The sequence below is a fragment of the Chelonoidis abingdonii genome, chromosome 10, assembly GCF_003597395.2.
Source record: "Chelonoidis abingdonii isolate Lonesome George chromosome 10, CheloAbing_2.0, whole genome shotgun sequence".
Lineage (NCBI taxonomy): Eukaryota > Metazoa > Chordata > Testudines > Testudinidae > Chelonoidis > Chelonoidis abingdonii.
In genome coordinates, this window is record NC_133778.1 from 35,826,227 (window position 1) to 35,850,264 (window position 24,038).

The window sequence follows — 24,038 nt, forward strand, 5'->3', positions numbered from 1 at the left end:
GCGCTGGGCGAGGGCCGGGCCCATCTTCTCCGGCCCCACAGTGCCGCTCCGCGGAGGGCAGAAAGGACTGTCGCCTCCCCGGCGGGTCCCGAGCCCCGCAGCAGCAGGAAGGAGGCCTGTGCCGAGCAGGAAAGGCAGGCGGCCCCGCCCCCACAACACGCCCCTAGGGGGCGCGCTTTGCTGGGAGGCGGAGGCGGCCGGCCCGGCAATGTCTCAAGAGACCTACCCGGCCGCGACCCAGCAGAGCCCGGAGGCGCAGGACAAGCCCCACAGGTCAGGGCGCAGTAGGGCATTGTGGGTAATCAGGGAGCCCTCCCCCGCTCCCCACTCATCGGAGGTGCGCGAGCGGCTGCGGCCAATTGCTGCCTGCGGGGCTGGGACCGGCCGGGCTCGTGCCCCTGCGCTATTTTCGCTGGGCCCAGCTGCCACGGTTCGCAGCGGAGCGAGCGGGGAAAACGCTGGTCCCTGTCTGAGGCCGCCGCCGCTCCCCTCTGCCCGCGGATTGCCCGGCGTGAGCCCGGTCGGCCCCTGAGAGCCGCCAGCTGCGTCCCGGCCTTCGGCCTGGTTTTGTCCCGCGCTCTGAGCCGGCGCGGGGCCTTTACCGCCGCCTACTCTGAGCGCAGCCACCGGGGCTGCGAGTGTAGCTGCTGCACCAGCCGGCGCTCGGCCCGCCCGCCCGCCGCCGAGGCTCCGTCCCTTGCCCTCGGAGGCAGAGTGATGCAGTCAGAGGCAGGCTCAATGGGCCTTACATTCAGCTCTCCGTTGAAAACACCTCTCAGTCGTGTCAGTGTAAAGTTAAAGTTAACGCTCTTAGCGGTTAGAAGCAGGACTCAGCATCCCTGAAAAGGAGCCACCTTCATGGTAGAATGTGACAGCTGTTAAACATGGCCCACTTCCTTCATGCACCCTGTCCAGTTCAAACCAGAAGTGCTGGACTTATAGGTAGTCCGACAGTAATCGCCTCCCTGGCAAGAAAGATCCTGATCCTCAGAAATATTTAGGTCCCTAACAGCCCATCTTTAAAACAGTGCCATGGTACATTTTGACAAATGCTCAGGAACTTGTTTCATGATACTTCCAGGAGCATAATGTTCTGTCATCCTAGTGGTGTAGCAAAATAAATAATGTCGGAAAGGGGAAAAGAAGTCCAGGTTAAGTTCCAAGCCAGACAAGGACAGTGTTTGTATACCATGATCTTACAAACTCATGTGTTTGACCTTAAGCATGTGAATAGTCCTGCCTAACACACCAGTTCCTGAAATAGCTAGGCTTTTGTTGAAGGACAGCTATCCAGATACCGTTAACTTTTGAACCTGATAAGTTTTGAGATGGGTGCAAGCTCAGTCCACTATGGACCTGTCACCTTCAGATCCTCCTCAACAATGATTGTTCCTTTGCTGTGGAGAATTATTAAGTGCTTTTCCGTATCCAAACCACTTGTCCATGGTGTAACTGAAACCACTCCCAGTTGTCTTGGTGTTCAGAAGACAGTGTTAGTTACTTGTAACATAATGTTATTTTGCAAATATTTTCTTTCCCCTATTCCTATCTGCTAATAGAACAGTTGCATACAAAAATCTGGCATTTGTATTCTATCACATTATATAACTGATTCGTTATTGCTGTGTTTAAGACTGATCCTGTATTAAGTGTTTGTTGCCTAATTTGTATTCTGGTTTCATAGCATACAGCTTCCAGCTGAAAATCACTTTCCCTCCCCCATTAATTGTCAGTGCAGGCTTTCAGCATAAAATAATTTTTCTTTCGTCATTTAGTAAGATCAGTTTGATTTTTCATAACTTGAATGGACTATGACAAGCTGCCTTGAAGTACAGGTAATGAGAGCCTTTCACAAGGAGGTCAGTGATTTGAATCCAGTGGGGTTCAGTAGTAACCAAAATTCAGAGACCTGTGTAAACTAATTGGAGTCCATCTGATTTTTTGTTGATAGGTGTCCCTATTACAAAATGAAACAAAATGACATTCTTGTTGTCAATTTCAGCATATTGAATCCTCACAAAGTCTGTGTGTGCTTCTCATTTTAGGCAGACTCTTTAGAAGAGGGCTGAGGTACAGAGGATGGCACTCCAAAGAGAATTTTGCACTTTCACTACTGATACTATAATAGTGCTGTGACTAGTCTGCTGATTTGTCAATATGGTATTCTTTGTGCACTAAATTTGCTTTACAATGTAGAGCTGGTAGTTCTGAATAGTCTGCAAATGCATGTAGGTCCTCCTGATGCAAAAAATCATACATGTGCTTGGCTTTAAATACTTGTTGCCCGGCCTATTGGGTATTAAGATAGAAAAGTCTTGTAAATCTGAGAAACTGCACGGTTTTTTTGTTTTCAACATATCCCTCTAATTCTGTCCCTTCTTTTTGCCAAAAGCTTTTGCCAAATCCTGTTGCTTTTTCCTCCACAACAGTTTGTAAATTAACTTTTCTGTCCCCCAAATGCTAAATACACACATGCCTTAGTTTAGCTTGGCTTGATCATGTTGTGACCTACCTGTTTTTCCTCTAATCACAAAAGTTCTCAAAACTGGGGGTCATGACCCCTCAGGGGGTTGCAAGGTGGTTATGTGGGGGCTGCAAGTATATACCTCTCAGCTAGCTAACAAGTCCGCTGTGAAGTCTGCGCTAGTAAGTCTGCTGTGAAAAGTGATATTAACAAACATACAAATATCACTTTAAAAGTGTTAATTAAAAACACTTTTTATTTTATAAAAGGGGTCACACTCAGAGGCTTGCTGTGTGAAAGGGGTTGTAAATACAAAAAGTTTGAGAACCACTGCAATCTTTTCCCTTTCTCTGCTGCAGCTAAAATACTCTTCTTTTCTTGCTGTTCTAGTTTTGATGTGCCCATCTCTACAGCCTCTTATTGGGCATTTTTAAACAAGTTTAAGCTCAGACCTCTGAATAGCTTTTCCACCTATTTACATCTCTGTTCTTGTTTCCTTCTGTGCTGCAATAAACTTCACATATATGAATGGATGCCAGGCCCTACACACTGAGAATTCATTAAACTATTTTTTCCTCATCCAGATTGGGGGGCGAGGGGGAGGGGATTGGTAATTTTATCCTTTTACAGTAGCTAGAGCTGATTTTAAAAAAAAATGGAAATTTGGGAGATATTGGCCTAGTGAATTGGGACTCAGTAAACTTGGGTTCTATCTTGGTCTACCATGGGACCTTGGACGAGTACTTTGCTTCCCTATAACTTGGTCTCCCCATCCCAATGTAACGATGCTTGTCCTTTTTTGTAAAAGTGCTTTGAGATCTGTGGATGAAAAGTGCCACAAAAGCCAAGTAGTAAAATTATTTCTTCAGTGTTTCAGTGAAAAAAAATCATAAAATTCATATTTTTTTTAACCAGCTTTAAATACAGTTTTCCCTTCTAAATTATTCCCGTTTGTAAATTATTCATCGGGAAATCTTATTCTTTTCTTTGCAGCTTGGCGGAAATGATTGTTGCCAAACCAGGGAAAACACCAATTCAGTTGTTACATGAATATGGCACGAAGGCTGGTATCACTCCTGAGTACAAGTTTGAGAAGGCTGAAGGACAAGTACATCTTCCAAGTTTCACCTTTAAAGTCACAGTAGGTGAAATAACGGGCACAGGTCTGTAATGTTGCTACCCTTTGGTATGGTTATTGGCAGTGGTTTAAGAAAAAAAACCTTTACATTATTTCCAATGTATTTTCCAATGAAAACAACAAAAAAAAGTTATGATTTGACCATTTCATTTATTTAATAGGTTAATATGCTTTGCTTTTGGTCCTTCCAGTACTTGCCAAACTTCAATAGCTTTGCCTAAAAAGCAAGTTTTTAAACTTTGAGTTTCACATGTGAATAAACTAAACATTAAAACAGTGCAGTTTTAGGCTGTTAATTCTGATTTGATATTTTCAGAAAATACAGTAAAAAGACAAAGATAAATATTACCTTGGCTAAGTAAGAATGTTCACTGGCTGAAGGGAAAATCTCCAAGAGCTGCCTGCTAACTTGAGGATTCTGGAAAACCTAACCTAAATAGGACTGTTGATTAATCGCAGTTAACTCATGTGATTAACTAAAAAAAATTAATCCCAATTAAATAATAGCAATTCATCACAGTTTTAACTGCACTGTTAAACGAGAGACTACCAATTGAAATTTATTAAATATTTTCGATGTTTTTTCTACATTTTCATGTATATCTTGTATTCTGTGTTGTAATTGAAATCAGAGTGTATATTTTAATTACAAATATTCACACTGTAAAAATGATAAACAGAAGAAATAGTATTTTTCAGTTCACCTCTTCCAAGTACTGTAGTACAGTCTTTGTCCTGAAAGTGCAACTTTCAAATGTAGATTTTTTTGTTACATAACTGCACTCAAAAACAAAACAATGTAAAACTTCAGAGGCTACAAGTCCACTCAGTCCTACTTCTTGTTCTGCCAATTGCTAAGACAAACAAGTTTGTTTACATTTACAGGATATAATGTTGCCCTCTTCTTACTTACAGTGTCACCAGAAAGTGACAACAGGCATTTGCATGGCACTTTTGTAGTCAGCATTGCAAGGTATTTATGTGCCAGATATGCTAAACATTTGTATGCTCCTTCATGCTTCGGCCACCATCCCAGGACACATGCTTCCATACTGGTGACATGTGTTTAAAAAAGAGTGTTAATTAAATTTCTGACTGAACTCCTTAGGGGAGAATTGTATGTCCCCTGCTCTGTTTTACCCACATTCTGCCATATATTTCATGTTATAGCAGTCTTGGAGGATGACCCAGCACATGTTGTTCATTTTAAGAATACTTTCACTGCAGATGTCACAAAATGCAAAGAAGGTACCAATGTGAGATTTCCAAAGAGAACTACAGCACTCGACCCAAGATTTAAGAATCTGAAGTGCCTTCCAAAATCTGAGAGGGATGAGGTAGGGAGCATGCTGTCAGAAGTCTTAAAAGAGCAACACTCTGATGTGGAAACTACAGAACCCGAACCACCAAAACAGAAAATCAACCTTCTGCTGGTGGCATATATAATGAACGTGCATTGGTCGACACTGCTTTGGATGGTTTTCAAGCAGAACCTGTCATCAACATGGACGTTATGTCCCATGGAATGGTGGTTGAAGCATGCGCATCTGGCATGTAAATATCTTGCAACACCAGCTACAACAGTGCCATGAGAACACCTGTTCTGACTTTCAGGTGACATTGTAACCAAGAAGTGGGCAGCATTATCTCCTGCAAATGTAAACAAACTTGTTTGTCTGAGCAATTGGCTGAAGAAGTAGGACTGAGTGGACTTGCAGGCTATAAAATTTTACATTGTTTTATTTTTGAATGCAGTATTTTTGTACATAATTCTATATTTATAAGTTCAATTTTCATGATAAAGAGATTGCATTACAATACGTGTATTAGGTGAATTGAAAAATATTATTTCATTTGTCTTTTTACAGTGCAAACACTTGTAATCAAAAAAATATAAAGTGAGCACTGTATGCTTTGTATTCTGTGTTGTAACTGAAAGAAATATTTGATAATGTAGAAAACACCCAAAATATTTAAATAAGTGGTATTCTATTGTTTAAATGCGTGATTAATTTTTTTAGTTGCTTGACAGCCCTAATTTTAAATTAATCTGTTTGGAATAAACTACATCTATTGTCTTCATGATAGAGCACTAAGTGTAGAATTATTACATGCAAAAATACTACATTAAAAGAACATTATGGTTGTAAAGTCAAGCACTCAAAAGCCAAGGAAATTCCAGAATTAAAGTTGCCTATATCCTTGATTTGTCCCCCTTGTACATAGCCATTATGAAAATTACATGCTCTAGTATATATTTCCATATGATCACTACTTCAGTGAAAGCATAGTTATTCATTATTTATCTGTAGCCTCGTCAGTGTGTGACCCCAGGTCTTAAATACATACCATTTAAGCCATGCACCAAATAAGAAGTTATTAGTTTCTTCTTGGGTGTTTCTATCATCCTTTCACCACGGTAACTGAATGCTTCTTAAACAATGAATTGATCTTCAGAACACTCATGAAATTATGTAGTCATATTATCCTCATTTCACAGATAACAGAACTGAGTCGCAAAAAGTTTAAGGTCAAGATTACAAGAGTGTCCACTAATTTTGGATGCTCAGCTTGAGATGTCTAAGGCCTGATATTTCGGAGCACTTTGCATTTTTGACACACTGTATATTCAAAGCACAGTCCCTATTGACTTCAGTTGTGAGTGCTCAGACTTCTGCAGATCCAGCCCCAGGAGTCTCAGGTTGGGCACTCAAAAATGAGGAACATACAATTAGTGGCTCCCTTTGGAAAATTTTAGTTTGTGACTTGCCCAGCAGCCTGAAGGAATAGTGAGAGAGGCAGGAATAGAATCTAGTTCTCTGGGATGGCATTCAACATGAATAACCAGGAGAACATCCTCTCTCTTCTTGCAGTCCCTGTCTCATTCATTACACACAATTCCCAGGAGGTTGGTGCCACCAGAATGAGAAAGCACCTAGACTATCATCAGAGAGACTGAGTGGACCCCGTGTGCTCAGCCAGCCAGGGATTGTCTACCCTGTGTGTCCTCAGTCATATGCTCCAGGAGGTGAGGGCAGCCTTGCCTCCCACTTCTCTCTCTCTTTCCTGGAGTGGGTCCTATAGCTAGGTGCTCTCCACCCACTGCTCACCTCTGGCCCTCCAGAATTAGACATTGGACACCTGCCCCATGTCACCCCAGACACCCAGCCTGAGCTGACTGAATGACATCTAGCTGTATCACCTCCAAACCACCAAGGAAACATCTGTAGACACTTGTGTTTCATACTATCCACTTCATTGCCCTTGTGTCGCCCCCCAGCCCACCTCCCTAACACTAAGTGGTGGGACCTGCTGCCACCTGAAGAGGGGAGGTAACCTCATGGTCCATCATATATTCCATTCTGGTTCACGGCCCACGAGGGATATCAGTTGATGACTCCTCCATGAAGCCATAAGCATGGGCATGTAGCTGGGGCACTTCATGAACTCCCTCAACACCTGTCCTGTCTGCAGTGAGCGGAAGATCCTGGCACACATCAACGTACAGTGTGTCAGTTTGAAGCCTGTCTCCTGGCTCCTCCAGAATGAGTTACAGAGGTTCTGACTGCACTTTTCCCTCACACCTCCTGATCCTTGCACACCCTATCCGTGGCCCCACAATGTTGCAAAACCTCCTTATCAACCTCCTAGTGCTGGCAATACTGCCATCCAACATACCAGGAGGAAGAAGCTGGGCAGGGCTCTGCAACTGTGGGGCCTATTTCCAATCCTGTGCAAAGTCATGTCTCCAAGCAGAGTTCCTCTGGGCCAGTGATTCTAAGCCCAGGGTACACACAGATCTTCCAGGGGGTACATCAGCTCATCTAGATATTTGCCTAGTTTTACAACATGCTACATAAAAAGCATTAGCAATTTTTCAGTAATAGTGTGCTGTGACCCTTTTGTATTTTGATGTCTGATTTTTGTAAGCAAGTAGTGTTTAAGTGACGTGACACTTGGGGGTACACAAGACAGACTTCTGAAAGCAGTACAGTAGTCTGGAAAGGTTGAGAGCCACTGCTCTGGGCAGTGTCCACTGACTCCTTAGATGCCATTGAGTAGCAGTGGGCACTGTCTGGGTTCTCTGTTCATGTCCTCATCCAGTTCCCTGATTTTCACTGTTTGACCTTCACTCCCATCCCTGTTTTTTCATTTGTTGTCCCCAGTATTCACTTGGGGCCCAGGTTTACTAGTTTCCCCTGCCGCCGGCTAAGGGGCAGAGCCTTTAGCTGAGGGCAGGCTTAGGTCTGCCATCTCCCAGCAATCACAATAGGTACACACTTTCCAGCTTCTGCTACAAACAGCCTCCATTATTACACAGCCCTGATTCATCCCCCAAGCAGATCTATGCAGTGCACTGAATGAGGCAGCGTTTCTGTTGGGGGGGCGGGGGGGGGCGTGTGACCATGTGCATATGTTAATGCACATGCACATGATTGCAGAATTAAGGATGCACAAGCTACCTTAAGCTTGATGTTTCCTGACTTTTGCATACTTGACTTTGCAACCTTAAAGTTTGAGTATAGTTTCTTTGGATGTCATAGACAAGGTTTTTTGGTTTTTTTTTAAAAAGAGACTTAAGACATTCTGTAACATAGAACATAGTTCATCAGCAGGGTTCAGACTAAAGTACTTGAGGTAATGCAGCAACTGATAGTAATAATACTGCATGCTGTCATTTTGTGTGGACTACCACTAGGGGGAGATGAAAAACACAGTGCCAGTGAGTTTCAGAGCTAGGTATTTGCTGACAACAGAGGGATACAGAGACTCAGGACTTCTGGGTTCAATTCCAGATTCTGGAGGAGTGTTCTGTTTTGGTTATATAGAATGCCGCTCTTTATGCCCCCATCCTCCCCATGTCTTCCTCTGCTACTATATAACCCACCCTATATTCCCTCAGCAAAGGCACTATAGAGAAAGCCACCCAAGCCTGCCTTTTGAGGACCCCATCTCAAACCCCAGTGTAAGGGCAAGAGGGAGCATGTCAGGGGTGGGGCTACATCACATAATGCTATAGAGATTCCAGACAGGGCTGTTACCTGTTATAACAATTTAACACGGCTGTCATTGGTCACATGCTGTCATGCTTTAGGGATATCAGATTGTCTATTTTAATACAGGTGAAGGTCATAGCAAGAAGATTGCAAAACACAGAGCTGCAGAAGCTGCCTTGAACATTTTAGAAGGAAATCCAAGTATTGGGTGAGTTAGGAGTGGCTGTATTGTACTGCACAAAATGACACTGCCGATCTAAATATGGCATTAAAAGAAGCTCTGAACACCAAAAAAACCCAAACAAACAATCAGTTCACCCGTTTCTTTCTGAGGAAAGTTTTTTTTCTAATTTAACTCTAAAAACTGACACTCTCTCAAACTTTATAATCAGAGAGGTAGCCGTGTTAGTCTGGATCTGTAAAAGCAGCAAAGAGTCCCGTGGCATCTTATAGACTAACAGACGTATTGGAACATGAGCTTTCATGGGTGAATACCCACTGTTACTTTTTCTGTAATCTGGATTCTTATATTTCATTATTTTCCTAATGAAACTGTCTAAGATGAAATAGGACTAATGTCTTTTTTCAGATGCTACTTCTTTTGCAAGATGGTGTACTGTGTAACTTGAAGCTGTTAAACATATACAAATTACATGATTATAGTATAACAATAATTGAAGGCACCTCATATATATTCAGTTTTTACTATTTTCTCTGTATAACTGGTCAATCTGCTGTTTGTGTGATTCCCTCTGCTCCCTACCCCAGCCATGGAGGACAGAAAGACATGTTTAAAGTAAGTATCCACAAGTTGCCAGGGGACACATTAATATTAGGTGTATCTGGCTCTAAAATTTTAGGTCTCATATAATTACGATATAGTGTTTTCCGCATCTGAGAAGATGGAGATTTAGCCTTGGATGCTAATCATGCAAAGATTTCAATGTGACTACTCACATGTGTAAAATTAAGTGTATGCGTTAGAGTTTTGAGGATTGAGACCCTAGGTTGTTAATAGATTAGTGCCTAATTTATGTCTTCAGCAGTTTTAACTTAAAATTGTCAGTTTAAAAAAAAAAGTTAAACTATTTTAGTCTTTCAGTGCCAGACTCCATAGTTCCAGATTCTCCAAAGCAACCACAAAATCAAACCAATCCTATAGGTACATTACAGGTAAGATGTAACTTTTTTGCATTTTAAGACCATCATTGCAAATAGTTCAGCTGTGTGTAAAATGTTCCTTACAAAAAAATGAATATTGGATAAGCCTGAATTTAAAATCTATTCTGGTTCTTAGACTTGTCAGGCATTATTTACACTAAACTAGCAGCTACTTTTTGAACTCATTTGAACTTTTTTTTTTATTTTATTTTTTTAAGTTACAGAAGGCAGCATAGACAGCCCAGAGCAAGTAGTACAGGTCAGAAAAGAGCAAGCACTAATTGTGTTCACTGCGGGGAAAGCATGTAGAGAGCCAGCTGTAGTGAGAATATGAAATATGTTTGCAACTAACTTTACTATTATAATTATGTTTAAGTCCAGTTAACACTGTCAAAATAAAAACATGGTGTAAACAGGTATAGACATGAACATTTGGCTTCCTTTAAGATTTTCTTTAAAATGTTCACAAAGCTGGTTGAAATTGGAGACCCATAGACAACATATTTAGAGGATTATTTTTCACGTGTTCTGATGAATGTAAGGTGTTCTGTATTTCTGAAATTTAGAGTGTTTATGGAAGAAGAAGAACAGATTAAGTACAGAAATCTGCCCATTTAAATAATGTTTCATGTCTGCTTTGTTTGACATTTTCATATGAAACATTTAGTATCACAGTTAATACACACATGCATTAAGTGCTAAAGTTTTAACACTGTAGGATGAACCCTTGAGGTCTAAACAGAGTGCTGTGCACTCTGCCTCCAATCCAGGGAAGCACTCACCCACAGATGCCTTGCTGGATTGGGGCTAGAGTGCTCAGTACTTTGTGGATTGAGCCCAGACACCCAACCTTGAAGACAGTTTTGTATGTGCTTTAAGCACAAATAGTCCCATTGACTTTGAAGGGGCTTCATATTAAAGGAAACTGCAGTGTTTTGACCTAAGTTTACTTGCATGCTCTGAAGAATCTCATTGTTCACAAATGACTAGTTGTAAGTAAGAATCAAAAACTGAACGTCTCCTGCTGGACATGAGATTTGGCTGCTTCTTGTTTAATTTTTTTCCAGAGACATATTTAAGGTAGATGGTACAGAAAGCTTAGCTTAAGACACCACTTCCCTTAACAACAGTTTTCATTAAAGAATAAGTCCTTGAAGCCACATTTCATGACCATTGCTTTTAAAAAACTTAAATCTAGTCAAGGTGTTTCTCCCTCTCTTACATACTCACATCCCTTTCATCTCCTTTAAAAAATTCCATTTAGGTACCATTCTGCTCTTCAAGAGATATAACATAGAAACTTTAGTTGGAAGGCATGTCTCACTACCAGGTCAAAAAGAAGAAAACTCACTGCCAACAAGACTAGGATTGTGTTTTTTCTACTCCTATGTTTTTATTTTAATGCTGTGGGTACAGTATTGCATGATGTGATATGTTCACCGTCACTAGTTTTGTTAATTGATTCTCTGTTTTAAGCAGGCTGGCCTTGCCAAATCGGTACTATAAGTTGGATAGTCATATTAAAAATATGAAAAATTAAAAGAATTGAATTTAATAGCTCAGAACAATTAAAGGAGGAATTGGCACTTATTCAAGGCTTAAAGTTTCAAGTTTGACTAAACAGCTGAAATTGAAGCTGGTTTTTAAACTTTCCTGAACAGGACCACGTCCCTCTCTCTCTTACATGGCATTCCAAACCCTGCCAGCCTGAAGAGTGAGGGCTCAGGATCAACACCCTACAAAACCACCCTATGTCCTTTCATTTTTAGATAGGGTTTTAGGCTAACACAGCTCTTTAAAATGTAACTTACTAGTGTTTGGAGGGCTTTTACGTATGCTACTAGTATTTGCAAATATCAGAACAGTCTTTTCTGTTTGACCCCATCTCTGCTTTGACTTCTGGTAAATGTGTCATTTTAGGTAACTTATATCCTTGTGTTTTCCCACATCAATATATTGTGCTCTTCAAGCTATTACTGAAATATTTTCAGTGTTATGGTGGTAAATGTGTTTTTAAAAATGGACCAATGAGTTTTGCTAAGCAAAGATGGTAGCTGTTTGAAAGAGATGTTTAGAGACAGACCAAAGCAGAATTTTTTCTGTTAGTCAGGTCTAACATCTGTTTCTTTAGGAACTGGCTGTTCAGAAGGGATGGAGACTTCCTGAATATTCACTTGCGCATGAGTCGGGGCCTCCTCACAAGCGGGAGTTTACAATGACTTGCAGAATAGAAACATTTGTAGAAACTGGTATATATATATATTTTTAAATCAACACAAAATGTAGCAAATTTAGAATGTGGTCAGTTTCCATAACAGTCCCTAATTAATTGTGAGTGTTCCCCCTCCCAGCCTTTTTATTTAAAAACATTAATATTGTACCTTTTTTAAAGCAGATTCATGACATACAAAATGCATCATTGGCACACTTAAAATATTTGCTATTAGCATTTGGACAGTGAGGATACATTTTCAGTTCCCTAACATTAAGGAATAGAGCATTTTAAAAAGTGTGCCATTATTTAACTTGAAAATGCTGGAAGTTATGGGGTTAAATTTTAAAATGCAGACTTGCAGTGCTTTTAAATATTAGGATAAGTGATATTCTGCATGACAGTTCTTTCCTATTTCCTCAAAATTGGCAAGAGAATGTGCGAATGCATTGCACAGATATCCTAAATAGCATTTGCACATAACTTTTAATCAAGCTATTTAAAACATTGCATCTAAAACATTTCTCAGTGCAATAGAAGTTGTTGAATGATACCTCCACAGTGTATTGAAGTAAAATATTCCATCTGAAGTTAGCAACAGACAATGCAAATACATAGTAGTTTTATTTAAACAAGTATTTGATGAATGACATTCATGCATTGTGTATGTTGGATAACCTGCAAAAATTTTGCATTGGCACTTAACTCCCTTGTAAACTCTAGAGTTATAAGTACAGAATTTGCACAAAAGTGATTCTTGACCAGCCTTTCCAACCTAGTGACCAGCATTTGGTTAGCTGCAAATAACCCATCTTCAAATTAGATAGTTTTGGAATTTTTTGGTGGAGGGGAGGACTCCCTGGTTGTACTTAGTGACATTCTGATATAAAATTTAGGCTTTCAGAAATTATAGAAAGGGATTGGTGAGGAGAAGCAGCAGTTTGAAATACTTAGTGCAAGACACAGTGGACTTGTCTACACTTCTGTGCAGGGTAGATCTAAGATACGCAACTTCAGCTACATGAATAGCGTAGCTGAAGTCAATGTACTTAGATCTACTTACCGCAGTGTCTTTGCTGCAATAAGTCAACAGCTGACTCTCTCCCATCAACTCCACTTGCGCTTGTCATTCTGGTGGAGTACTGGAGTCAATGGAAGAGCGCTCAGCAGTCGATTTATTGCATCTATAGTAGACGTGATAAATTGACCTCTGCTGGATCAATCGCTGCCTGCTGACCCAGCGGGTAGTGTAGACAAGCCCTAAATCTTCCTCCTCAGAACAGGTATTAACCTCCAGCTTTGAAGCTCAGTAGTAATGATAGAGGCAAATAACCATCTGGGCCTAAGTTTTTAAATGCTTAATGTGTTTTCTTACAGCTGAGAAATTGGAGGTTTACTTACTTTTAATGGAGACTACGGGAGAATCCTGCTCTTTAAATTACTGTAAAATACATTCTAAATCCTGTTTCCTTAGTGTACTTCATAAGACTAGATCAGACAAATTCTCTAGGAACTCTGAATACCTGTAACCATCAGTGGTTAACAACATTGCATTTACAGGGAGACTTGCAGGTTGAATTCAAGTCAGGTGGATTGCTCAATGATTTGGGTCACCCATTTAACCCCAGAACAGGTGGCTAATGATTAAAATGTTGCTATCTGATGTCTCTTTGGTGGTCTACATGAAGTGAGTTGATTTTAGTCTAGTTCTTAGTGAACAGGTGTCCTCCATCACAAAACCACTACCATTGCAATTATTAACTAGCACCAATATTGGCAGTCTTAGCAGAAAGAACAGGAGTACTTGTGGCACCTTAAAATTTGTTAGTCTCTAAGGTGCCACAAGTACGCCTGTTCTTTTTGCGGATACAGACTAACATGGCTGCTACTCTGAAACCAGTCTTAGCAGAGTGTCCCAGGATTAACTGGACTTACAGACTGAAGTGTTCTTTCACTACAGGAGGTGATCCCTTCAGTTTAGAACTGAGTTATTCTGGAAGAACAATGTGAGAACTTGCACAATTTCACATCTTCTGCCTGTTCTGAGTATAAACAGAAGGCTTCAGTTCTTTCAACTAAGTACCTTTCAGTTGTATTACGATTCTTTCAAAAGAAGGAAAATGTGAGTAAGAGTAAGCTGCAAGAGTGTTTGTGTCAAGATATTATTTAAAATGTTTTATAATAATGAATCTATTTGTGGAACCCAAACACATCTAAAGACCAAATTCTGCTTATCTACAGATTGAATAATCAACAAGCTGTAGTAATTCAGGAACTCAGTGTTGCAGCAGTGTACCCCCAATGCTAGTCCACTAGCAACAGGATTGAAGTCAGTTTATTTCACATAAGCCTTCAAACAGCAGTCAGATAGTAACAACTTATTTCTTACTGTTTGTGGTAAATTTGAACCAGCAACCTACAGAGAATTATCAGTCCTCTGAGCCACTAAGTCCACCTCAGTGCATTTTTCTCTTGTTAATACTCTTTGGTTTTGTTTCTTTATGCAGGGACTGGGACATCTAAGAAACTAGCAAAACGAAATGCTGCTGAAAAATTTCTTGCCAAATTCCACAGTTTCCCTCCAGATAGCATCAATATTTCCTTAGTAAGTAATGGGCAGAGCAGCATAAGTGCCATAAATGTTGTCAGGCAATTCAATGACAAAACAAAATATGGTCAGACATTTTCATTATCACAAAGTTATACACCATGTTCCTATTTCTAGATGGACCCAAAAGCTCTGGGCTATCATCCAAATTTGCATCAGATTATTAATATGACATTGGTGCAAGAGACTATATAAGGACAGCCACCATTAAAAGTAGGATTTTTCTCTGTGCTAATCTTATTAATTGGCTTCAAATAACCCATCCTCCTATTTAATAAAACAGAGGGAAGGAATGGCACACACAGGAGGGAGGAAAAGAGCTACGTTGTTTGTAGATACCCTCATTTGACATTATGACAAAGACTATCAAACAGGGATAATTTTTATTTGACCAGTAACATAAGGGAGTTCTGGGAGCAGGGCATCTGAAAAAGTGAGAGGGGGGAATAAAGTGCAAAAAGTAAAATAAGTGATTAGTGTTTTAGAATCTGTTTGCTTACTACAATTATAATACCTTGACACAGACAACACATGCTGGTGAAATATAAGTATTTGCCCAATTAAGTGATTGGGAAACATAATAAAAATACAAGACAAGATGCTCTATTAAAGTGTACCTTCTGGGATATATTAGGTTTGTTCACACTAAATTTGCATGGCATATCTAGGGTATCAAGGAGGCCATCAGGCAGCCACTGCTGGCTGCTGCATATGCTTTGCTTTTTCCAAGCAGCAATATACATCACTTCATTCAACAGTATTGTCTGCACACTCTCTTGTAACAGGCACTGTGGAGGAAGCAGCCGTGCAAGAGGCATAGAACACAGGGCCAGACCAGTTTACAAGGAGTGGAGAATTGAGGTTGACTGAAAAGAGGGAGAAGGCACCAACTGTGTTTGTGAGGAGAAGAGGAGCAAATACAGGGGAAAAATGAAAAATAAAGAATGAGAGACGGGGAGAACACAGGCAGAAAGTAAGAGAGTTGTAATCAGGCCAAAGCATAGCATAAGGAATAGGGTAGTGGGCAGCCAGGCACCATTCCATCACTGGGGCAGTTGAACAGAAAAGCTAAGACTCACTGAGACACTATATAAAGGTGCTATGTGGAAGTTTGCATTTTCTGCGTTTTTGTAGATAAGTGTATATTGCATGGTTTTTTTTTTGTTGCTGAACATCATTTTATTAATATGTCAAAACAAATCTAAACCCTCTTCAAATGTTTTCAGGGAAATGAAGCGGGAAATAATTTAGGATGCACATGGGATGCCTTAAGGAACTCATCAGAAGAAAAAATTACCTTGCTGAAGAGAAGTCCACTCAGTATTCCCAACACAAACTATGTCCAACTGCTTGGAGAAGTTGCAGAAGAACAAGGTTTTGTTATAACATATTTGAATATAGGTATGACTTTTGGTGTGTTAACATTGTAATACATGAATGATACATTCTTCCTCTCTGATCCACACTTAAGCAAAACATGCAGTGATGTTAAAATGGGAGCTCTGCTCATACAGCATAAGGAAAACTTTGCCTTAAGGCTCTAAGCCTGCAATTGATATATGTGGGTGGAGGCTGCACTCACTTGCAGCTCCACTGAATTCATGGTTTGCCCACATGAGTCTGATTGGAGCCTAAATTATTATAACTACAGAGGTATCCAAGCCTAGATTTTGCCATTATTTATGGCTAAAGCTATGATGTAGTCATGGGTATTTTTAGGAGATAGTCATGGACAGGTCAAAAATTCACAGGACCATGACCTGTCCATGATTTTTACTAAAAATACCTGTGACTAAATCTTAAGGGGGTCACTGCTGGGGGGCTCCAGGACTGCTGCTGGGGCTGGGGGCATCTTCAGGGAGAGCTTTTAGGGAGGAAAGCTCAGGGGCAGTTACTCCAGGGGGCTGCTGCCGGCAGCAACTGCACCAGCTGCCCGGGCACCACTACCTGGGGGTGCCTGGAGAAGCAGCTATTCCGGCTGCCCAGGCACCACTGCTAGGGCCGCTCAGCGAAGTGGCTGCAGCGACTGGCTGGGCACTGCCTCCAGCAGCAGCTGCACTGGCCACCGAGGGACCGCTGCTCAGGCAGTCTCTGGGGCCAGCCGCTCCGGCTGCTACTCAGGCAGTCCCTGGGGCTAGCTGCTCGGGGCCACCTGAGGAGTGGTCTGTGCAGCTGGCTATGGGGCCACTCCAGCAGCAACTGGGGTGGCTGACCCAGGGCTACCTGACCAGCTGGTCCCCGGGCCACATGTTTGAGGGTCAGCCGCACTGGCCCTCGCAGAAGTCATGGCGATTGTGGAAAATCACAGAATCCATGACCTCAGTGACAAACAGTGAGCCATATTTATGGCTATGAACATAAGAGCCAAAGACTTCCACATCCCCACTTACTATGATTTCAGAAGTTTGGTCAATCTAGCTGGAATTGTAAATTTTCTCTTCCATTCTCTTATTCTGATTCTTATTTCTCTTTTTAAATCTCATGTTCTCCCTCGTGTTACCACCACTTGAGCTGTGACACAACCTTGCAACTAGGAAAAGCAGATACAATCTTGTATGGTAGTTAATACCTCTCATTTTTTATTGCATTAAGATGAAAAAAGTACTGTATATGCAGTCTGGACTATACAGACTCTTGGCAGTGTACATATTATTTTTAACCCTCCAAATAGAGATGTCCTGATTAATAAGAAATTATGATGGTACAAAAGTGTTAGCTTTGATCTCTAGTAACTAATTTACAAGTATCTAGCACATTCTAAAAGTTAGTTCGACACCTACATAGTTGATAATATTTCCCATCATTCTTTCCAGCATTATTACCAAAATAACTATACATGCTGCACAGCGGAATAGAAAGAGCTGGATGGATCATTCAAGAGTATAGTCAACATTTCTGTCCTTATCCTTCATAAACTTTCCATAAGTGTTTTGGAAATTAATTCTGTGTAGTAAGTGACTAAAAGTCACAGTGTGGTTGTATACGTGATTTTAATACATGTCACTTGGAAAAATTGGGAGGTAACAAGGGAACTTGTGCAGTAACTTATACAAGGCATAATGTTGAGCTAATCCTTTTTTGCTTATATAATTTCAGAAGAGATGAGCGTGAATGGACAGTACCAATGTCTTGCTGAACTCTCAACCAATCCAGTCACAGTTTGCCATGGTACTGGGATTACTTGGGGCAATACTCACAACGATGCTGCTCACAATGCATTACAATATTTAAAGATCATGGCTGGAAGAAAATAAACTTGAAATAGAAAAAAAATCTTCTGATAAAGATTTAACTTAAAAGATATTTCCAAAGTTGGATGTTTTCCCATATATGTAGTTCAAATTAATTTTGGGCTATTTTTAAGTCACTCCACAAACACCATTTTAATTATGCATTGCTTTGAAATGAGTCAATCATAAGGTTTTCATTTTGGATTGGTTTACTGTATTTAGCTCTCAGTATTGTAAAGCAATGAGGACATTAAATTACTGCTTACATACTTACTGAAGCATAAGTGCTCCCTTATGGAAAACCTGTAGGGAGAATTATAAATTTGATACCAAAGTTAGAAAATACAGACATCAAAGATGGTAGCTATAGGAAGACCAATCCTACAGTGTTCTGAGTACCCACCCAAACACCATAGTTTTCAATGTGAGTTGGGGATTGTCTGTTCTTTGCAGGGGCTGCCCTCTGAAGAGCATATTCTGTTGCTATTTTTGATTATATACTTTAGTATCATAGAATATCATGGTTGGAAGGGACCTCAGTAGGTCATCTAGTCCAACCCCCTGATCAAAGCAGGACCAATCCTTAATTAAATCCCCAAATGGCCCCCTCAAGGATTGAACTCTCAACCCTGGGTGTAGAAGGCCAATGCACAACCACTGAACTATAAAAGGTGGGCATGGTCTTTTATGAATGTTCCCATTTTATTTTATTTTTACTGTGTGTGAATGGTGGCCTTTTAAACCCATTATCTGAGATTGGAACTTGAAAGCAATGTAATGGTTATAGCAACATCACTGCTCTCTTTTATTAAAGATATCTATAAATGTCATTAGCTGTTCTTTTCTTTAATAAATTAAGGTTAACTCCTGTAACTGGTATTTCTCTTATTTTACTAATTCAGTCACACATTCCAAGAAGTTGGATACACAGGGTGACCAGGTGTCCAGTTTTCAATCAGAACACCTGGTTGAAAAGGGACCCTGGCAGCTCCGGTCACCACCGCCGACTGGACTGTCAATAGTCCGGTCGGTGCTGCAGAGCAACGGAGCCAAGACAGGCTAGTCCCTACCTGTCCTGGGGCACTGCGGTGTGCCCCAAAAGCATCCAGCATATCCGGCTCCTGAGGGGAACATGGGGTTCTGTGCGCTGACCCGGCCCTGAGCACTGGCTCTGCACTCCCATTGGCCGGGAACCGGCCGATGGGTGCTGGGGGGCAGCGCCTGTGGGCGAGAGCAGCATGTCCCAGGGAGAATCCTGTCTCCCCACCCCACCCCCCCGCCCAGGAGCCGGACCTGCTGGGCACTTCTGGGGTGCAGTGCGGTGCCCCAGGACAGGCAGGAAGCCTGCCTTAGGCCTTCTGCTGCGCCACTGACCAGGAGCTGCCGGAGGTAAGCCCATGTCCCAACCCCAAGCCCCTTCCACCCCAAACACCCCCAACCCAGAGCCCTCATCCCACCCACACCCCAACCTGCAGCCCCCTCCCATATTCTGAATCCCTCTGCTCCTGCCTGGAGCCCGCTTCTGCACCCCAAGCCCCTCATCCAGAGCCCCCTCCTGCACCCCTCATTTCTGTTCCCACCTCAGAGCCCTCACCCATTTAGAGCCCTCTCCAACATACTAACTCCCTGCCCTAGCCCACTGAAAGTGAGTGAGGATGGGGGAGAGCAAGCCACTGAGGGAGGGGGAATGTAGTGAGTGGGGGTGGAGCCTCAGGGAAGAGGCGGGGCTAGGGTGTTCAGTTTTGTGCCAGTAAAAAGTCGGCAGCCCTAAGGATACATGTTAACAGTCCTGTATTTGGGGAATGTATTTATTACACCAATAAATGCAGATGTAACCAGTTGTGACAGTAGAGTGATAGGCAATCAGAATGCCGCTATTCAGTACAAGGAGAGGGAATATATGCCTGGTTTTTTAGCCATTCAGAAAAGCTATACTTAAAAGCCTAATTTTTAATACATTTTCCTGTTTATAAATAAACTGGTTTTTAATTGAAGCAAATAGCAATCCAATTTGGTTGAAAGATTCCATTTGAAAAATATGTACACTTATTTCAGGTACTCTGGCTGGAAGTTAATGTTACTGATACAATACACTTTTTAGGCTTATAAAGCAAGGAAACAAGAGTTTGTTAGAGTTTTTCTAATATCTTTGCTGTTATGTATTGCATGGGTCTCAGAACAGATTGTGATCCTCCATTTGCTGAACATCCCATGTAATAATATTTAGGCAGAAGAGGGTGAGTCTTGTGCCATGACGTCCTGTGTTACAACGTGACTGTTACACAGCAATCCATATATTAAAAGCTACAGCTTTATTATAAGTACTTCAGGGGAGGGAGGTTGCATTGTATTGAGGAGTCTATGCAAGTGAATTGCTTGGTTTGCTCTTCGGCTTCTGGGTATAGGTTATCTGGCAGAGCTCAGCCACCTTCCACCCCTCCTTCCATGTCTCTCAGCTGTGGAATAGGGGTATCAATTGGATAGGTGGGAAGGGAAAACAAGTTGCACCATTAGCTCCCCTCTACTTCTTCCATACTTGCCTTCTCCAGCAAGATCATTAATATTGAAAAGAAAAAGAAGAAAAAAAACAGGAGACCAATGATAGAGTATTCTGGTGGCAGTTTTATATGCACTCCCTCAAAGACCAGCCTCTCTATTCAGAGGGCATCCACACACAACTGAAAATACTACTAGGTTGAGGTGTTTCCTAGAATAAGTTTTTATAATAATAATAAATTACATTAATAGAGCTGGCACTGGCAAAATTGTGTGAAATGGCCCTAGTAATTTGTCCTCAATACACCTCTACCCCGATATAACGCTGTTCTCGGGAGCAAAGACTCTTACCGCGTTATAGGTGAAACCACATTATATCGAACTTGCTTTGATCTGCTGGAGTGCGCACCCCGCACCCCCGAGCACTGCTTTACTGCGTTATATCCACATTCATGTTATAGCGGGTTGCGTTATATCAAGGTAGAGGTGTACTTGCCTTAATTTTGTATGCAGTATCTTGAATGGTCAGATGAGGGCACTGGCTACACAGTATCAGTAACACAGACTGTAGCAGCCACATCAAGGGAGAGGATTGAAACAGATTGCTTGTTTGTATTTAAATTCACAAAACATGTAAAGACCTTTTCATTTTAAAAGCAGTTGTGTAAATCTTCATGCCTCTTGTATAGGCTTAAAAAAATTATAAAGCAAAATTGTTTCCATCAGGTTAGTGTCAGGACAGTAAAAGCCCATCTACACTAAAGAACTAAATCATTTACAGATTGTTACAACTAATCATTTAGCTACCTAGCACCAGATTATTGGCTGCTGGCCTAGGGTGATTTAACCATCGCAGAAATGGGGAGGGGGAAGGGATAGAAGAGGGAAGGAAGCCAGAGAATGTAATAGTACCTAAAACACAGGTGTATTAGTATTTATTTTTATCAAAGTTTAAACACTCATTTTACTTTTAATCCCAGATTCCAAAAGTGCTGCTTGTTCCATGTTTCTCAAGTGCAATTAAGACCCTTTTTCCCCTTTCAGGAACCCCAACATTCAAGTCTTTAAAGGGAGGCAGACCCAGCCTGTACCCAAACTTTCCTTGGTACAATACCTTCCTCTCCAAGAGTCTGTCATTCTCCAGTTCTCTGTTCCTTTCTGCTCCAAGGCTCCGCTGTAACCTTCCTGGGCTATTTATCAGGCTCCGCACATCCAGCTTTAATGAAGCTATCTTTCAAGAAGCAAAAAAATACACACTCCCACTCTAGCTGGGTCTACCTTGTATAAGCCAAAGACCCCAGCAGCCTCTGAGAGGATTATGGTTGATTGAATCCAGATGGACCACCTACAGCTACCCAGGTTTTGTTTCCTCCATGTGACAGTTCACTCTGTCAAACTACACTAAAATATTTTTTAGCAGCTACAAACCTCAAAAGGTCAAATGTGACTTACATATACATCTCAATTAAAATTGTGTGTTGTCATATTTGAAAATAAAGGTCTGAAAAGTTACAGGTTTGAAAATTAGATACAACTTTTTGCAGTATGGGATTTACAATAAATATAAATCTATATAAGGGTGCAGAGTTCTAGGTACAGTAGATCCATAGCTGTGTAAGGAATAAGCCATTTATCTGTTCAAATTAGGGCTGTCAAGCGATTTAAAAAATTAATCGTGATTAAAAAATTATTAATCGCACAATTAATCACTGTTAATAATAGAATACCATTTATTTAAATATTTTGGCTGTTTTCTACATCTTCAAATATTTATTTCAATTACAACACAATACAAAATGTACAATGCTCATTTTATTTTTTATTACAAATATTTGCACTGTAAAAAACAAGAAATAGTATTTTTCAATTCACCTAATACAGGTACTGTAGTGCAATCTCCTTATCATGACATAGAATTATGTACAAAAAAAACTGCATTCAAAACAAAACAAAGTCCACTCAGTCCTATTTCTTGTTCAGTCAATCCTTCAGACAACCAAGTTTGTTTACATTTGCAGGAAATAATGCGTTCCTCTTCTTGTTTTCAATGTCACCTGAAAGTAAGAATGGGCATTCACATGGCACTGTTATAGCCAGCATTGCAAGATATTTACGTGCCAGATGCGCTAAAGATTCATATGTCCCTTCACGCTTCAACCACCAGACACGCGTCCATGCTGATGACTGGTTCTGCTTGATAACAATACAAAGCAGTGCAGACTGACACGTGTTCTTTTTCATCATCTGAGTCAGATGCCACCAGCAGAAGGTTGATTTTCTTTTTTGGTGGTTCGGGTTCTGTAGTTTCCACATCAGAGTGTTGCTCTTTTAAGACTTCTGAAAGCATGTTCCCTACCTCATCCCTCTCAGATTTTGGAAGGCACTTCAGATTCTTAAATCTTGGGTCGAGTGCTATAGCTCTCTTTAGAAATCTCACATTGGTACCTTCTTTGCGTTTTGTGAAATCTGCAGTGAAAGTGTTCTTAAAATGAACATGTGCTGGGTCATCGTCTGAGACGGCTATAACATGAAATACATGGCAGAATGTGGGTAAAACAGCAGGGGACATACAATTATCCCTCAGAGAGTTCAGTCACTAATTTAATTAACACATTTTTTAACGAGCATCGTCAGCATAGAAGCATGTCCTCTGGAATAGTGGTCAAAGCATGAAGGAGCATACCAATGTTTAGCATATCTGGCAAATAAAATCTTGCAATGCCAGCTACAAAATTGCCATATGAATGCCTGTTCTCACTTTCAGGTGACATTGTAAATAAGCGGCTAGCATTATCTCCCATAAATATAAACAAATGAGTTTCTCTTAGAGTGACTGAACAAGAAGTAAGACTTGTAGGTGAGTGGACTTGTAGGTGCTAAAGTTTTACATTGTTTTGTTTTTGAGTTCAGTTATGTAACCAAAAAAAAATCTACATTTGTAAGTTACACTTTCACAATAAAGAGATTGCACTACAGTACTTGGATGAGATGAAATGAAAAATACTATTTCTTTTGTTTGTTATTTTTACAGTGAAAATATTTGTAATAATAATATAAAATGAGCACTATACACTGTGTATTCTGTGTTGTAATTGAAATCAATATATTTAAAAATGCAGACAAAGATCCAAAAAATATTTAATAAATTTCAATTGGTATTCTACTGTTTAACAGTGCAATTAATCACTATTAATTTTTTTGAGTTAATCATGTGAATTAACTGCGATTAATCGACAGCCCTAGTTCAAATATCTTGTGATCCAGATCTCAAAGGTATTAAGCTCTTAACTTCCAGTAACTGGAGTGGGAATTAGGCACCAAAATGCCTTTGAGGACCTGGGCCAATGAGCATCTTTGTTCTGAATTCCCGGTTCCTCCCACAAACTAAAACATTTTTAGATCTGGTGTCCACCTTCCTGTGGTAGGAAATCCAAAGAGCTAATTCAGTACCTAACATAACTACGCTGGAGCTCAAACCTTTGTTTTTCCATTAGATAGTTTCATGACTTCTCCTACTTAGGTACAGGGAATGTCTCCTACTTAGGCACAGGGAATGTAAGGGCACTGAAGCACGTACCAACCACAGAATATATTAGTGATTCTATCAGCACAGTCATTAATCATGAAGAGACACGTTTTCTGGATCATTCTGTTGTCTGTGGTTTGCAGCTTATTTCAAGATGTGGTTCCACTTAAATGCCAGAGATGAAGAAGGGTGAAGTGTGTCCTTGT

At 40.8% G+C, this 24,038-nt stretch overlaps 1 protein-coding gene across 4 annotated transcripts; it reads left to right on the forward strand.

Moving 5' to 3' along the window:
• The first annotated feature begins 164 nt into the window (after positions 1–164).
• Positions 165–18,683, forward strand: PRKRA (protein activator of interferon induced protein kinase EIF2AK2). 4 transcript variants are annotated; one of them, XM_032768505.2, is made up of 8 exons: positions 165–273; positions 3,458–3,627; positions 8,726–8,807; positions 9,694–9,772; positions 11,892–12,009; positions 14,480–14,577; positions 15,807–15,981; positions 17,677–18,683. In XM_032768505.2, the coding sequence occupies exons 1-8, from the start codon at positions 209–211 to the stop codon at positions 17,832–17,834; spliced, it is 945 nt and encodes a 314-aa protein (XP_032624396.1). In that variant the 5' UTR covers positions 165–208; the 3' UTR covers positions 17,835–18,683. The 4 variants fall into 4 exon arrangements, with proteins under 4 accessions (XP_032624396.1, XP_074926180.1, XP_074926179.1 ...); XM_075070079.1 differs by lacking the exon at positions 165–273 and adding an exon at positions 9,368–9,395 and having other exon boundaries at positions 3,520–3,605; XM_075070078.1 differs by lacking the exons at positions 165–273; positions 3,458–3,627 and adding an exon at positions 9,368–9,395 and having other exon boundaries at positions 6,976–8,807.
• The last annotated feature ends 5,355 nt before the right edge of the window (positions 18,684–24,038 follow it).

Excerpts from the sequence above, each read along its gene's own strand:
- PRKRA (XM_032768505.2), top strand. The coding sequence starts at position 209 with ATGTCTCAAGAGACCTACCCGGCCGCGACCCAGCAGAGCCCGGAGGCG. Across the intron at positions 3,628-8,725 it reads AGGTGAAATAACGGGCACAG|GTGAAGGTCATAGCAAGAAG; the intron begins GTCTGTAATGTT and ends ATTTTAATACAG. Across the intron at positions 12,010-14,479 it reads AGAAACATTTGTAGAAACTG|GGACTGGGACATCTAAGAAA; the intron begins GTATATATATAT and ends TTCTTTATGCAG.